The 17269-nt window shown below is 42.5% G+C and overlaps 1 protein-coding gene across 5 annotated transcripts in view; it reads right to left on the bottom strand.

Moving 5' to 3' along the window:
• Nucleotides 1-17269, bottom strand: part of DIP2A (DIP2 acetate--CoA ligase A) — a 132726-nt gene that overhangs the window by 31706 nt on the left and 83751 nt on the right. For all 5 annotated transcript variants that reach the window (XM_087731445.1, XM_087731444.1, XM_087731447.1 and 2 more), the window contains 5 exons: nucleotides 13098-13162; nucleotides 12709-12802; nucleotides 11580-11699; nucleotides 9978-10092; nucleotides 8746-8885 (listed from right to left, as the gene is read on the bottom strand). In XM_087731445.1, coding sequence (XP_087587571.1) covers nucleotides 8746-8885; nucleotides 9978-10092; nucleotides 11580-11699; nucleotides 12709-12802; nucleotides 13098-13162 — 534 coding nt within the window. The remainder of the gene's footprint in view (nucleotides 1-8745; nucleotides 8886-9977; nucleotides 10093-11579; nucleotides 11700-12708; nucleotides 12803-13097; nucleotides 13163-17269) is intronic.

Consider the following 17269-nt stretch of genomic DNA (forward strand, 5'->3'; position numbering starts at 1 on the left):
TACCAAAGACTGGATTCAGCTTTGGATGTTTCAAGACCAGCACAGCATAAAAGCAAGAAGAATGTCAAGAGCCTTGCACAGCAGAAGGCTACTACCAAAGGTGCCTGATGAGTGTTAGAAAGTGCTCTCTTGTTCCACTTTCACAGTTTCATAGTGGACCCATATGCAACTGATGTCCATTTGGATTGTTACTGTATGCCAACAGTAGATCCAGGATCTTCTTGTAGCAAGCAAGTCTTCCTAGAAGGTCTGGGTCCATGAGAATAAAAACAAGAGGGCCCTCCTTGCGCTACAGTCTTTAGTTATAACTTCTGTTCTAGAAGCATGAAGCCTTAGGAAAAATACTAAAAGGCTAGGATAAAATGCCTCTACCACCACTGTGGGAGGTATTTGCAGGATTTCCAGAGAAACTCAATCTTTGAAGAAAACAGCTTATGGGGATGTCCAATGCAAGGACCTGAATCCCCTGCTCTTCTGGGAAGGGCAAAAGGCATAAAGCAAGCCAACTTCCTAGATAAGAATGAACAAGAATCTAGACTCTAAAGGTGGTCACACAAGCATCCAAAGCACAAAATTTAAATTGGAAGAAAACATCTCATCACAAGTGTATACATTGCCACAGATGTCCAAGAGAAGATGTCCTGCAGTTCTCCAAGGCAAGTTCTCTGTTCCAAGTGGAACACACAGAACTGATTACTATGATAAATTCTAAGGATTGAGTGGGAATGAGGTACTGCTATCTCACATTCACAATCTAAGGAAAAAGACTGAAAGCTTCACAAAGTTGTTCTGTAACAACTCCTTTCACAAATCAGGCACTGAGATAAAGGAACCAGATTCCTCTGCAGTGAAGATGCATCGTGGTAACTACCAGAACCTGGGAAAATGTTTGATGAGACATGGACAAAAGAAACAATAACATCCAAGACATCCATAGACTGGAGACAAAGTAAGCATCCTGCCATTTGAGAAATCTGAACCATTCTCCTTGAACTTCTGGGAAAGATACTGAATACAGTCACAATCCAGAACTTGAAACTGTATATGCATAAGTTCATCTTGTAGAAGCCTAAGATCTGGCACGAACCCAAAGTTTTCTGCTTGAGTATAAGAACATAACTGCTGCAGCACTCTTTCTATGAATTAGCCTTTGTATGATTAGGAGCTGTAGGGATATAGATCGTCTGGATTAGAGAGGGTTACTCTCCTGTCAAAAAAAGAATGTGGGAAGGATCCCTGTAAAAGAATGGAAACATTTAGTCAGGAAGTATCAGGGAGGTAAACTTAACTGAATACCCAAAGCATCCATATCCAGGTCCAAGCATAACGCATAATAAGCTTCAAAGATGACAGATGACATGGCAATCACATCCCAGTTGATGTGAAAGCTGAAGGCACAAAACAGGCAGAAGAAGAGAGGTTTGGTACTCTTCCTACCATCTTTACCAGTCCAATTTGAAAAAATGAACTAAAGATTGTTACGAGTCAAATATTACTTCTCAGCAATGTCAGTCCCAGACAGAAATCATGCAAAATAGCCCAAGGTGGTCAACAGGTGAGGCAAAACATCATCCCTCCAGGAGCTGCAGAAAAGATTCCAGAGGAATGTTGTCATGTAGAATTCCCATTCTGTCTTCGATGGGAAGATTTCTTCGTGGATGCTTGCACTTCCCTGGTGGCTCTTCTGATTGGCATTCAAGGTGAATGAAAGTGAACAGTCAAGACAACTGAAGAGAATCAAGGGTGGCTTATGGGTTAAACAGCAGTGACATAAGACATGATCCTGGTGCTGAGGGGGTCTGTTGAATAAGATCCCCATAGCAGGTGGGCTCAGTGTCTCAGAACAAATAGAAACATCTGAAGAAAATGTGGGCAAAAGTGGACACTTGATCTATGACCTTTTAACCAGCTGGTTCCTGAATAAAGTACGACAGGGATCTCTAAGGGTAATGAGATCAGAACAATTTGGCTTGACTGAACAAGCCTCAGCATGACTACTAGTTCTTGGCTAGGAGACTACTTTCACAGATCGTTTGACCAAATGAAATTCAGGAATGTGAGCTCCTATGTGATAAGATGTTTGAAAGACTAGGGCACATAGTCACTTCCAAGACCTTGAATGTATTCAATGAGGATCAGAAAATGGAACAAAGCCTTCAGGGAAGGCATCTCACTCAAATTAGGCCTTTGGTGAAAGCACAGCAACCTAAGGAAAGGAAAAAAATACAAAACCAAACCAGATAAAGAGCAAAACTCATCAGTCAGCAGAGTAATTCAAGAGGGCAACTAACAGGAAAGGAAATGGTGGTATGTTCTCTCCTGTATGCCAAACACCAAGTGAGAATGGACAGAGTACATCCTCCATGAACACTACATAGGAAAAAGCACAAATCTTACAAGGTAAGGCACAGTGAGGCACCGTTAGAATGTACATGCAGACTCATTTGAAAATAAGTCATTAATTTCCTTAAGTCATTAATTTCTTTTCATTTGGCACACATCTATAAATAACTGCTAACCTTTTTACTTTCTTCCTACTCTGAAGGAAGCTTTTAACAATTTTTTTTCTTTTTAAGAGACACAGGGAACAAAGTCATTGGATTATCCTCTAGAAAGAACTCTATTGCATATGTTCTAACTTAAGAAACACACAGAGAAATTTCTGCTAAAATATACCTTCAGACCTGGAATTTTTATCATTTGGCCAAACTGAAGCTAATCTGCCCCAGATACTGATAGCTCAATGCTGATCAGAGTTTTAAAAGAGTTAATTAATTAAGTTGCCCAACTTCTGCTTAACGTACAAGTAGTTTTGTCACTTACTACTATATTTTAAAATAGCAATAGCCATCAATTACAAGTCATACCACTTCAAGGCACTAAACGGATACACACTTAACTGTTCTCCCCTCACACAATCCGACAAGTCACTCGATGTTTCTTACTAATGTGGAAAGTCATGGTAGTGTTGTCAATTGTATCCTAAACGAGAAGGATCCATTAGATTTGCCAGACAATGCTCCAAGGCATATGACAAAGGAGAAGGAGTTTTGTCAAATATCCCTCTTGCTACCCAATTAAGCATTTCACAAGGACAGGGCCAAGTTCTTCATTAACGTCTTACATAGAAGAGGAAGGTGACATTACTTACCCACAAACATACAAGTAATTCTTCCAACATCATAAGGCAGACTTGAACCTGCCGCTGAGCAAATGCACTATGGAATATTAACCAAGTGGACTTACAGCTGTAACGGTTGAATATGAAGAGTAGCTTAATGTGCAACACAACTGTAGGCTGCTTTGTGGCTTACTGTAGTCAAGCACACTCTGCCCAGAGAGCTAGACTACAGCAAAGCCAGGAGGATCTTCATGTGATAAACTGATCCAAAGAAAGGTTTTCATCGATTCTGCATCAAATACCACTTTTTCTGAACTCTCAAAAACCGGACCAACATCCAGTTCAACCTCAGTCGGATCACCAGCAGATCCATGACTACCTGAAGGGCAGGAAAACTTATTCCCTCCATGTTCCTGTGACTAACCCATAATCTAAATAGAAGATCGGGAGCACAGCTAAATTTCAGTGGGATTTCAAGGGGACATCAGTAGTCTTAACAGTCAAACCAGATAGCAGTAGTAGTCCATGCCATCTGTATTCTAGTTGAAATGGAAATATAACCATTCTGTTGAGACATAGAATCCAGTTGCAGCTGACCGTCTTCTGGGTCTTTGCAGACCTGAATCTGAACATTCAGATGAAGCAATTCAGAAGCTATTAAGTCAGATTAAGTCGCCATACTCTTTTTTCCTGCACTCATGTTTTCACACTGAGGCCACACAACAATGCATAGTCATTATCCTCAATGACTGTATTCACATTGGCCTGCCTTTACAACCTTACTTCCTAGGGTGTGAAGTTGAAGCAGAAGTCATTTTGCTGTAAATTACCTGGCCCACCTACCTCATAAGGATCATAAGCACAAAAGAGATATAATGGTGATATAATGGTAACTGCCAGAGCAAAGAGGACACAAGGATTTTTCACAGATGCACCCAGATACCACCTGCCTGAGGTTACCTGGCACACCGAACTCTAACAGGATCTGTAGAATGCATATGGTTCTATGAACATATCTAGGAACGTATTAAAACCCTCCTGCTGGCCACAAAGCCCTTGCTCCCAGAAGAATATTTTGAATATCTCACCTTGCCTATCTACTTAGAAGGTCAGAAAAGAGATGTTCAATTTTTTGCAGTTAAAATAACCAGGTCAGACATGAATCCTCACAGGAAGGGCTCCTTTGCCTTTATTTTGGTATGAAGTACAGAGCTTCTGCTCAGTCTTTTACTGGTAGCAGGAGGAAGCTCTGAATGTGAATTTAAGTTCAGTAAGAATAACTGAACCACCATGCTTCTGGAAGTAATGAGGAAAATAAAACAAGATCAGCGCCACTTGCTACATGATGGCTGAAATTTTTATCAGCAGACTGGAAAGGTGTCTGCCTCCTCTTAGTCATAACGAGGACCTTGATGTACTGAGAAGAGGCAATTGCTGAAATAGCAAGAGATGGCTCTTCCCTTCATTTTTACCTTGAGTAAATGCTCTACAGAGAGGAGGGCTTTGGAACCACAGCTCAGAAAGGCATGAGGTTCGTAATAGGACCAAGAACAGCAAAGCCACAGGTACCAAGGGCACGACCAGAACGAATCAGGTTCTTTGGTCACTACATAGTAAACCTGAAGGGGTAAGGAGAATTAAAAAAAAATATCTGTATCTCATCCGCTCCAAGGACACCCAGACCAGGTCAGGACAGGGCCTGAAGCTAGTGGTATCCTCAGACAGATAGTGCCAGGGAACATTACACTACCAACCTAGATGTTGCCATCTTCACTTCTGGCGTAGAGGGCACTAAGTGGTCTTTCAGGACACAGATCCCAGTCACTGTCCACAGTCTTAGGTCTGGTTTGGCACCCTAATTTTATTAATCTTCTTCAGAGTGCTCCCCTCTCCAAATAATGCATGACTCAGCAGCCTAGCCTCAAAAGAGAACAACAGGGAAGAGGCAAAGTCTCCTTGCTACAATCCACTTAATGGGCTGGGGAACAATGCCCATATCTTGGGCATTGCAAACAGATGTAATTAAGAAACTGAGGTTAATCCAGGACTGACCAGTATGCTGGGATATCCAGAGTCTGGGACTGTCAGAATGGTTGAGGTTGGAAGGGACCTCTGGAGGTCATCTGGTCCAACCCCTCAGCTCAAGCAGGGCCACCTAGAGCCAGTTACCCAGGACCATGTCCAGACAGCTTTTCAGTATCTCCAAGAATGGAGTCTCCACAACCTCTCTGGGCAACCCATTCCAGTGTTTAGTCACCCTCACAGTGGAAAAAGTTTTCCTTCTGTTCAGAGGGAAGCTCATGTGTTTCAGTTTGTGTCCATTGGCTCTTATTCTGTCATGGGAGTCCACTGAAAAGAGCCTGACTCAGTCTTCTCTATAACCTCCCTTCTGATATTTGTACATGTTAATGAGATCCCCCCCGAGCCTTCTCTTTTCCAGGCTGAACAGTCCCAGGTCTCTCAGCTTCTCCTCATATGCTGAGATGCTCCCGTCCCTTAGTCATCTTAGTGACGCTTCGCTGGACTCACCCCAGTGGCTCCATCTCTCTCTTGTACTGGGGAGCCCAGAAATGGACACAGTACTGCAGGTTGTGGCCTCACCACTGCCGAGGAGAGGGGAAGGATCACCTCCCTTGACCTGCTGGCAACACTCCTCCCAGTGCGCCATTAGCCGCCTTTGCCACAAGGGCACATTGCTGGCTCATGTTCAACTTGGTGGCCACCATGAACCCCAGGGCGCTTTCTGCAAAGCTGCTCTCCAGATGGTTGGCTCCCAGCATGTCCTGGTGCATGGGGTTATTCCTCCCCAGGGAGCGGGGCTTTGCATTTCTCCTTGTTGAACTTCATGAGGTTCCTGTCAGACCATTCCCTCAGCCTGTCGAGGTCCCTCATGGATGGCAGCACAACCTGCTGGTGTATAGAATCATGTCAGCCATTTCTCCCAGCTTTGTGTCATCCACAAACTTGCTGAGGATACACTCTGCCCCATCATCCAGATCATTAATGAAGATGCTGAAGAGAACTGGAGCCATTATTGAGCCCTGGGCTACACAGCTAGTTACTGGCCTCCAACTCGACTTTGCGCCACCAATCACCACCCTATGGGCCCGGTTGTTCCGTTACAGCCCATACTTCATCCAGCCCATACTTCATCAGCTTCTCTGTGAGGATGTAACAGGAGACAGTGTCCAAAACCTGAGCAAAGTCAAGGCAGACAATATCCACTGCTCTCCCCTCATCTACCAAGCCAGTCACTTCATTGTAGAAGGTAGTCAGGTTGGACAAGCATGACTTCTTGGTGAATCCATGCTGACTACTCCTGATGACTTTCTTGTTCTCCATGTGCCTGAGATAATGGTTTCTGAAATTAGTTGTTCCATCACCTTTGCAGCATTTGAGGTGAGGCTGACCAGCCTGTAGTTCCCTGGGTTCTCCTTTTTGCCCTTCTTGAAGACAGAAGTGACATTAGCTTTTCTTGACCCCTCAGACACTTCTCCCAGTCGTCATGGTCATTTAAAGATCGTTGAGAGTGGCCTCACAATGACATCAAACAGCTCCCTCAGCACTCATGAGTGAATCCTATCAGGGCCCATGGACTTGTGCATGTGCAGTTTGCTTAAGTATTCCTTAATTTCATCTGTTCTACCAAGGGCATGTCTTCCTTGCTCCAGACTTTCCCCCAGGTCTCCAGGGCCTGGGATTTCTGAAAGCCAGTCTGGATGGTAAAGACTGAGGTGAAGAAGGTATTCTGTATCTCAGCCTTTTCCATGTCCTGTGTCACTGGGTCCTCCGCCTCATTCAGCAGCAAGCCCACATTCTCCTTGGTTTTCTTTTCTATGTATTTATAGAAGCCCTTTTTGTTGTCTTTAACACCCCTCCCCTGATTCAATTCCAGCTGGGCTTTGGCTTTCCTTACCCCATTTCTGCATGCTCAGACAGTGTCTCTGTATTTCTTTCAGGTTACTTGCCCCTGCTTCCACCTTCTGTATACTTCCTTATTATGAATGATTTCTGCCATGAGCTCCTTGTTCATCCATGCAGGACTCCTGGCATTTTTTCCTGACTTCCAGCACTTTGGGATGGAGTGCTCTTGATCTTGGAGCAGGTAATCCCTGAATATTAACCAGCTTTCTTGGGTCCTTCTCCCCTCCAGGGCCTTATCCCATGGGACTCTACCAAGCAGATCCCTGAAGAGGCTGAAGTCTGCATTCCTGAAGTGCAGTGTTGTGATCTTGCTTTTGCCCTGCTCTGTCCTCTCAGGATCTTGAACTCTGCTCTCTCATGGTCACTGTAGCCTTCGACCTTCACATTCCCAACGAGTGCCTCCTCATTTGTGAGTATGAGGTCCAGCAAAGACCCTCTCCTTGCTGGCTCCTCTATCACTTGGGTCAGGAATTTGTCATTGATGCTCTCCAGGAACCTCCTGGATTGCTTATGCCCTGTCATGTTGTCCCTCCAGCACACATTGAGGTGGCTGAAGTCCCCCACAAGGACCAGGGCCTGGAAACATGAGGCTGCTTCTAGCTGTCTGCAGAAGGCTTCATGCACTTCTTCCTCGTGAGGCAGTCTATAGCAGACACGCACTACAATGTCACCCATACTGGTCTGCTCTTTAATCCTTACCTGTAAGCTCTGAGGATGGATGAGGAGCCAACTGAGGTCAGCTCCATGCATTCCAACTGTTCCCTCACATAAAAAAACCTGTTCTCTCCTGTCCTTCCTAAAGAGACTGTATCCCACCACATCTCTGTGATCCCAGGTATGTGAACGTGTCCAGAGGAGGGCAACAAAGCTGGTGACAGGGCTGGAAGGCATGTTTGTCTCGTTTGGAGAAAAGGAGACTGAGGGGCAACCTCATTGCTCTTTACAGCTTCCTGAGCAGGGGAAGTAGACAGGGAGGTGCTGATCTCTTTTCCCTGGGATCCAGGGACAGGACGTGTAGGAATGGTTCAAAGCTGTGCCAGGGGAGGTTTAGACTGGAGATTAGGAAGCATGTCTTTACCAAGAGGGTGGTCAAACAGTGGAACAGTCTTCCTAGACGGGTGGTCAATGTCCCAAGCCTGTCAGTGTTTAAGAGGCATTTGGACAATGCCCTTACTAACATGCTTTAACTTTTGGTCAGCCCTTGAAAAAGTCAGGCAGTTGGACTAGATGATCGCTGTAGGTCCCTTCTTACATATAATACATAGAAATATTCTATTCCTACACAGAAATATTCTATTCTATTTTATTCTAACATGTGGACTACCACTCCTGAATGAAAGACAGTATTTCTTACTACGCTATGTTCTGCTATACTTTTTATTACATAGCTGTATGTCAGTCAGCACTAATGCTAACAAGTGAACAATAACACAACTCTGCAGACCAGCCAAAAGCATCTGCCCATACCAAAACCTATGGTCATTCAAATTTATTGTCGATTAATCTCTACTGAAAACATTGAATAATCTAGTTGAGACAGTACTTAATCATTATGTGTTTCAGTAATGCACCAAAAAGCAAGTCATACTACCTTGAAGGTATTTATCATTTGACATTTTTATTTATTTCATCAGCAAAAGTATAATAATAAAGATAAGTTACGTGGAGTATGCTTAAACCTACATGAAATGCTTTCCTACCTCCAGGCATAATCTGACCAACATCCTGTACAGTTAACACTGACAACTTCTCTTCTGTATCCACTCTTATCACACCGAAACTCAGACAATTCATAGATAAGACTGCTTTTCCTGGAGGAGGCCCACCCAATTCTGGAGGTCTGAAAAACAGAAAGTCAAATCAGATATGAATCAACAGACCAATGGCAATATGGTCATCAAAACCAATGTGCAAGTCTCACAGGCTTGTTAAGGTTAAGAGAAATAATGGTTTCTTGTTTTAAACAAACGAGAGTTCAAGACTGGTAATATATTTTAACTAGATGAAAAAAGAGCTAGAACAAAACATCGCATAGCTTCCTCCCACTCTAAAATGTTACAGAGAGGATTTAGTTCTATTATGGGCAAAGAAGTATCAAGAATCAGCATTCAAAGGCTAAATTTTCTAAACACTAGGAAAAATTAGGAAGTGTCTGGAGGGCTTGACACTTCTTACTCTGAGCAGAATTGATTGAGGACGAACAACTCCATTTTGTGTAACTGTTCAACTTTCAGGATGGAACAGAACAAAATATTCCAGGTGCTGTTGTAAAAAATCAGTTCTGCAAGTACGTTTTTTTTTTTAAGTTGTGAAATGTTGGTTCTCCCACCAGAGACAGTACTCTCCAAAATATCAAACTTTTTTGTTTCAAGTTTTCTTGAAATTGATTTTCCAAAAAAGCACATTTTGATCAAAACCACTGTCAAAAAATTTCAGTATATTCCATCCATACATCTATTCATAACCAAAGTACTTCCTTTTTTCAGAGCATCCCTTGCTTTCTCCAGAAATTCAATGGTATTTTTCAGGCCAGTTAGAAATATTTTTTTCTTTCTTTAGCCCCCTGTTTGCAAGACATTGTATATAAGCAATCAGCATCTTCTTCCTCCAAATAAGTAACAGTCTTGATTTTTGGGGCATTTTATAAAGGTCTTCCAGCAACACCAGTGAGGATGAGACCTCACTTTCCCAAGCAGTAAAAAAAACCCAAAACCTTATGACTGACTACTTTTCAAAAATACGTAACTTTTTAAAGAAAACAAAAATCACCCATCCTTCAGTGAAGGAGATACCGGTGAGCCTCAAACTTCCTCTATCTAGGTCTTTGGGCATCTTTATGTGGGGAATCATCTTTTTTGACTACCATTTTAACACCAGATACATTTCAATAGTCAAGAAATGCTTCAGTTCACTTCTCAGAAGAGAGAATTACCTGCGAATAGCAACAGTTAGTGCCTCTGAAGAACTAGCACAGGGACAGATTACTTCTGGTCTCAAACCTCTGGACTGAAATACATTCAGGAATGCATCACAGGAAGATATTGACCCTAAAAAGAACAATCACACAATTGGAAACATTTTGCCAAGGGCAGGAAAGCTTGAGCTGCAGGATTTCAAAGTCTATGCTTACTGTCAGCTCAGCTATACAAATATGGTTGCATCTGTGCACCAAAACAATATACTTTCCAACTGCCTAAAAGACATTCCAGCCTATTATTAGATGTTAGATTTAGAGAAAAAACTCCCAGTGGTTAACAATTAATTCACTGAATGAAATTCACAACTGCATACTGTCTTTCTCTGCCAGCACTCCGTAACACTAACATCATGGAAAATCCTTCAGCTATCAGAATATTTTGTCACTAAGGGTAACTGTATCTGTCAGCTTCCTATATAGCTCCTATAGGAGCTTCTTACAGAGGTCACAGAACCAAAGCATTTAGAAATTAACATCAAATGCTTCTGACATATCTTCACTTCAGTTTAGAGCTCTACCTGGCCTGTAGCACTTAACCCAAAATGCAAGAGGATTCCTCATCACCTACAGCTTTGTATTTTACAGTTGTGGAATTGCAGCACGTAACGCAAACCAGCAAACTTCACTGATTTAAGTACATCCTAGGTATAATTTCATGTAAATTCATGTAAGAGTACAGCACTGATGAAAAGATGAAGTTAAAAAAATGAATTTACACAGCTAAATATAGATAAGAAGTGCAAACAGCAATGAAAAAGCAGTGGCATCACTAGCATACAAATAGTATTTTACTACAGAACGAACTGCCTAACTTTCGCAGCATCAGCTCTGAAACAGTGCTTAGAACAAATGTAATCTTAGCAAGACCATTTCAAGCTTTCATCTTCCGCCATCACACCTTGCTGACCTCTGATCACACAACTCCAATGAATCTGAAATACTATTGATTTTCTGGTGTATGAGAACAGCAAAATTAAGCAACTAAGGTATATTCTTGCCTGTTGAAAAAACAAAAACAAAACAAAAAAAACCCCAAACCACAAACTCCCAGCTGCTTTCTCGAATTACTGTAAACCACCACCATATGATTGACAGAAAAAAGCAAGAACCTACTGCATACTCTAGTTAATAGTTGTCATGATTTTGAGTTAAGGCTGTGACTGCTCCCATTTTTATGTCCTTGCACATGACTGAGACAAGCCCTAGGGGCACGTACAGAATCAGACACACTGCAACTCAAAGATACTCAATGCCCACATGCAATACGTGAGCAACTACTTCAAAGCTGGCATTATGATTTACTTGAAATTTTAAAAGCCTCTTTCAAATTACATTGCCAACTATTCTTTATATAAAGAATAGATCCTTCAGAACATTTTCTATGAAAGTTTCGCTCCAGTGTCCTTGGCAAAGAAATACTGCTACTGTGTCTGTTTTGCTGATGATGAACTACAGCCAGTGCTGCTGAGGTCCTACAGTGCAGACCCACAGTTCTCTGACTTGCAGCGTCCTTTAGTTCACCTTGGACTGACACTCAGAAAATGCATCCACACTCACATGGATTAGCTCCATCTGCCACTATTAACATTCGTAAAGAGCTCAGACTGACATCTCTCTGATCCCTCTGAGCCAGAAGCGACCAGTGCATATCACGTGATTTTAGTACTGCTACACGGGCTGAAAATAAAAAAAAAATTATGGTGCATGTGCAGAACAAAATAAAGACCAATTAGAAAATTATTTATTTTTGTGTATTTACATAAATGTATGAAACAGATTACAAACATAGAAAACAAATACAAATGCCAAATATTTAACTACTATGACACTTGTACACTCAATGTCTCCAGATGGACTTGATTATAGAATTTAAATGTTTACTATAAATTCAAATACTGAGATGAAAAACAAAGTTTCTTTAAAGGTCTATCAGAAGAAACCATCAACATCACTCATCAATGAATCTATCAGTACATATATGTAGCTGGTGAGGCCACAGCTCAAATACTGTGTTCAGTTTTTGTCCCCTCACGACAAGAAGGACATTGAGGTGCTGGAGCGTGTCCAAAGAAGGGCAACGAAGCTGGTGCAGGGTCTAGAGCACAAGTCTTATGAGGAGCGGCTGAGGGAACTGGGGTTGTTTAGCATGGAGAAAAGGAGGCTGAGGGGAGACCTTATTGCTCTCTACAACTACCTGAAAGGAGGTTGTAGCGAGGTGGGGGTCAGTCTCTTCTCCCAAGTAATAAGTGATAGGATGAGAGGAAATGGCCTCAAGTTGCACCAGGAGAGGTTTAGATTGGATACTAGGAAAAATTTCTTCACCGAAAGGGTTGTCAGGCACCAGAACTGGCTGCCGAGGGAAGTGGTTGAGTCTCCATCCCTGGAGGTATTTAAAAGACAGGTAGATGTGGTGCTTAGGGACACAGTTTAGTGGTGGATTTGGCAGTGCTAGGCTAACGGTTGGACCTGATGATCTTAAAGGTCTTTTCCAACCTAAATGATTGTATGATTCTACGATACTGAAATGGAGTACCCAATTGCTGAAGCTGTGGCAAAGAAAGTCAGCTGGATAAAACGGCAGTGGCCTCAGATAGAGCAGACATTTTATACAAACAAATTTATTTAATTTATTTTTTTTTAAATCATCCACGAAGAGATGGGTTAAACAAAAATACTTTAAGGTTACCTTTGTATGAGCAGACTTTCTGTATCCAGGAAAGTGGATTAACCTTCATTAATGCATAGGGAATACTGATGACATGCATCCTGTTCATAACACTCTATGAGAAAAATATTAAAAAATAAACTTTCAAGTGGCTCAAAGAATACAGAGCACGTACCAGTACTTAAAAAAAAAAAAAAGTCATCACAGCTACAGCATAAGTCTTACATTTAACTGTTAGTGAAAACTATGTGTAGAGTCAGTAAAAACACAAGCTATGCTTGTGCAGTCTGAAAAATACAAATACTGAAATACAAATAGTTTGAGAGAGTTTCACCTCATTCTGACACCAATACTCCACCCCTGAGAGAAGCAACTTGCTGCAGGTTTTTTTAATTCATTCAAATACTCACTGTTAATACTCCATGCCAAAGGCCAGCATCTCTTTTGAAATCCAAGACATTTGTTAGTGTTTCAGCTGAAAGTGAAGGAAAAACTATAAGACTTAAGAAGCATATTTATGAGAATACTTAAGAACTCAAAATATTTGTTAAAGCAACTATGAAACTTCCAACACCACTAAGAAATCCAAGCTATGTTGCCATGCCTTCTTGTCTATAACAAACAGGTTGCTTAAGCTGAAAGTGTCTTATTTTACTGAAAACAATCACCTTTAAATTATGATTAGAGACTAGATTATTAGAAGGTTTTTAAGACCCTGTTTTTATTATGGTACCACTTCCATGTGTTTGTTACATTTGCCAATGAACTATGCAGACCAATGAACTATGCAGACCGAAACAATAGTTTTGATGTAACCTTTTTCAGGTGAACGGAAAAAGTTCAGCTATATTTGAAAGAATTAAATTTAGTGAGAAATATTACCATGGCTGTACTAAATTTTCTTCAGTGTTTTCTGAGAAATCTGAACACCTTACATGATTTAAAAAAATAGCATCAAAGATCTAAATCAAAGATTTAACCTGATTTTAGAGGAATATCTTATACTGATCAGGTGAAACTTGCTTATTGCTGATGTAGGATGGCTGCATGCACAATAAATAGTTCTTTCGGATGTTTTTTATCCTTTTTAAGTTTTCAGAATGCACACAGCTAATTCCCAATAAATAAAATACTTCGGTAAGTCAACCACATATCCATCCATTCTTTGGGTGACTGAGAGCTCCAATCGCTCTGAGATGGGTGTGTAGTCCCAGACACGAGCCTGTATATAAGGAAATGCAAATCTTCATACCCTCAATTCTTTTCAACCTTCAGGAGAAGTGAACTTCACAGAACTGGATTTGCTGCAGAAAGCAGCCAGCAGTTTCACAGCATCTTATGAGAGACTCTGTATGATCCTCACAGAGAAGCTGATGAAGTATGGGCTGCATGAGCAAACAGGGAGGTGGATTGAAAACTAACTGAACAACCAGGCCTGTAGGGTGGTGATTGGTGGCGCAAAGTCGAGTTGGAGGCCAGTAACTAGCTGTGTAGCCCAGGGCTCAATAATGGCTCCAGTTCTCTTCAGCATCTTCATTAATGATCTGGATGATGGGGCAGAGTGTATCCTCAGCAAGTTTGTGGATGACACAAAGCTGGGAGAAATGGCTGACATGATTCTATACACCAGCAGGTTGTGCTGCCATCCATGAGGGACCTCGACAGGCTGAGGGAATGGTCTGACAGGAACCTCATGAAGTTCAACAAGGAGAAATGCAAAGCCCCGCTCCCTGGGGAGGAATAACCCCATGCACCAGGACATGCTGGGAGCCAACCATCTGGAGAGCAGCTTTGCAGAAAGCGCCCTGGGGTTCATGGTGGCCACCAAGTTGAACATGAGCCAGCAATGTGCCCTTGTGGCAAAGGCAGCTAATGGCGCACTGGGAGGAGTGTTGCCAGCAGGTCAAGGGAGGTGATCCTTCCCCTCTCCTCGGCAGTGGTGAGGCCACAACCTGCAGTACTGTGTCCATTTCTGGGCTCCCCAGTACAAGAGAGAGATGGAGCCACTGGGGTGAGTCCAGCGAAGCGTCACTAAGATGACTAAGGGACGGGAGCATCTCAGCATATGAGGAGAAGCTGAGAGACCTGGGACTGTTCAGCCTGGAAAAGAGAAGGCTCGGGGGGGATCTCATTAACATGTACAAATATCAGAAGGGAGGTTATAGAGAAGACTGAGTCAGGCTCTTTTCAGTGGACTCCCATGACAGAATAAGAGCCAATGGACACAAACTGAAACACATGAGCTTCCCTCTGAACAGAAGGAAAACTTTTTCCACTGTGAGGGTGACTAAACACTGGAATGGGTTGCCCAGAGAGGTTGTGGAGACTCCATTCTTGGAGATACTGAAAAGCTGTCTGGACATGGTCCTGGGTAACTGGCTCTAGGTGGCCCTGCTTGAGCTGAGGGGTTGGACCAGATGACCTCCAGAGGTCCCTTCCAACCTCAACCATTCTGACAGTCCCAGACTCTGGATATCCCAGCATACTGGTCAGTCCTGGATTAACCTCAGTTTCTTAATTACATCTGTTTGCAATGCCCAAGATATGGGCATTGTTCCCCAGCCCATTAAGTGGATTGTAGCAAGGAGACTTTGCCTCTTCCCTGTTGTTCTCTTTTGAGGCTAGGCTGCTGAGTCATGCATTATTTGGAGAGGGGAGCACTCTGAAGAAGATTAATAAAATTAGGGTGCCAAACCAGACCTAAGACTGTGGACAGTGACTGGGATCTGTGTCCTGAAAGACCACTTAGTGCCCTCTACGCCAGAAGTGAAGATGGCAACATCTAGGTTGGTAGTGTAATGTTCCCTGGCACTATCTGTCTGAGGATACCACTAGCTTCAGGCCCTGTCCTGACCTGGTCTGGGTGTCCTTGGAGCGGATGAGATACAGATATTTTTTTTTAATTCTCCTTACCCCTTCAGGTTTACTATGTAGTGACCAAAGAACCTGATTCGTTCTGGTCGTGCCCTTGGTACCTGTGGCTTTGCTGTTCTTGGTCCTATTACGAACCTCATGCCTTTCTGAGCTGTGGTTCCAAAGCCCTCCTCTCTGTAGAGCATTTACTCAAGGTAAAAATGAAGGGAAGAGCCATCTCTTGCTATTTCAGCAATTGCCTCTTCTCAGTACATCAAGGTCCTCGTTATGACTAAGAGGAGGCAGACACCTTTCCAGTCTGCTGATAAAAATTTCAGCCATCATGTAGCAAGTGGCGCTGATCTTGTTTTATTTTCCTCATTACATTAGCCCAGACTACCCCATCATGGGATAAGAACTAGTCAAAGCATGAGATTCTTCCAGCAAACAGATTTCAAATGGAGAAGTTTTTGGTTAATGGTAGCACAGATGAACTCTATGCACATGGTCAAAACCAGATGCCATTCTTGGCTATTCATTGAGGGAATGACTGTAAACAAGTAGATCTCTCACTTTATTCAAATCCCTGTGGAGATTTTCTTTATTAACTAAGATGAAGATCCCTTCCTTTCTGAAAATAGGAACTACTGTGGCCAAAATTGTGAAGCTACAGGAAGCTATAAACAAAACAGAAGGCAAAGCTTTATACTGGGTATGGTCTACACAGAACACAAACCTCATGACAGCACTCCAGCATGTGGCAACAGAAATTTGAAAAATGAACATACAGGAGGACAAGAGAATTCAGTACCCTCTGTGGAGATCTGAAATGTTAATGGCTAGCAACACTACTCTGCATTTGTCTGAAAATTAAGATATGTAGACCCCCTTCGATCCATAATTAGTTGCCACCATCCTTTCAGGATTCAGGAACTATTGTACAGTCCTTTACCGACAAGCTGGGTGCACCCTCCTCTCTCCCAGCACAGTTCTTGTAGTTGGCAGCTGTGATGGGATGTCCCAAAATGAAAATGGGAAAGGGTCCTCTTTGATGATAACTAAAAAGAGTAGAGATATCTGACTGTGAAAACTTCTTTTACCCTATCATACTACTTGTGTGGACTTTGGAGAACTACAGGTGTAAACCAACTCCCCAAAGGAGGACGGAAAAAAAAAAGTAAGTGCAAGAGAGGACAGTTAGCAACTGTTAGCAATCCGCTCATGGCCTCAAATGCACTGCCTAGAATCACAGACCTAGTTCAAGTAATTGGGCCAGATGATTTGCATTAGGACTTTTAACCTTGTGATCTAGGCAGGCAGGGTCATCAAAGGTGCAAGAGCAGTAAAGCCAAGCAAGTCAGGGTGTTTTTTAATGATGGTAACTCTCAAAGTTTCTTGATCAAGCCTCTCTTTCAGGGGTCAAATGTCACACTCCTAGGAATCTTGAAGTAGAAGAGTTGGAAGGCCTATGATGCATATTACGTTTCACCTAGTCATTACTAGGTTTCAAGTCAAGACTTCAAAATGCCTTCGCTTTGGTCAATAACCGCAAGTCTGTCTCCTGACAGATAAGAAGTTGCACAACTGATATCAGCCTGTCTGCATGGCACACCAGTCTGCACCGTTAGAGCAACTACAGCTGGAACTGGCAGCATCCAAAGCTCTTCAAAGAGATCCAAGCTACCCAAATGGTCTCTAGAATCAGCCTAAGAAAGCTCCCTCAGTTTCT

This window comes from Nipponia nippon, unplaced genomic scaffold (genome assembly GCF_047370975.1).
Source record: "Nipponia nippon isolate SJK-2023a ecotype South Korea unplaced genomic scaffold, ASM4737097v1 scaffold_5, whole genome shotgun sequence".
Taxonomy (NCBI): domain Eukaryota; kingdom Metazoa; phylum Chordata; class Aves; order Pelecaniformes; family Threskiornithidae; genus Nipponia; species Nipponia nippon.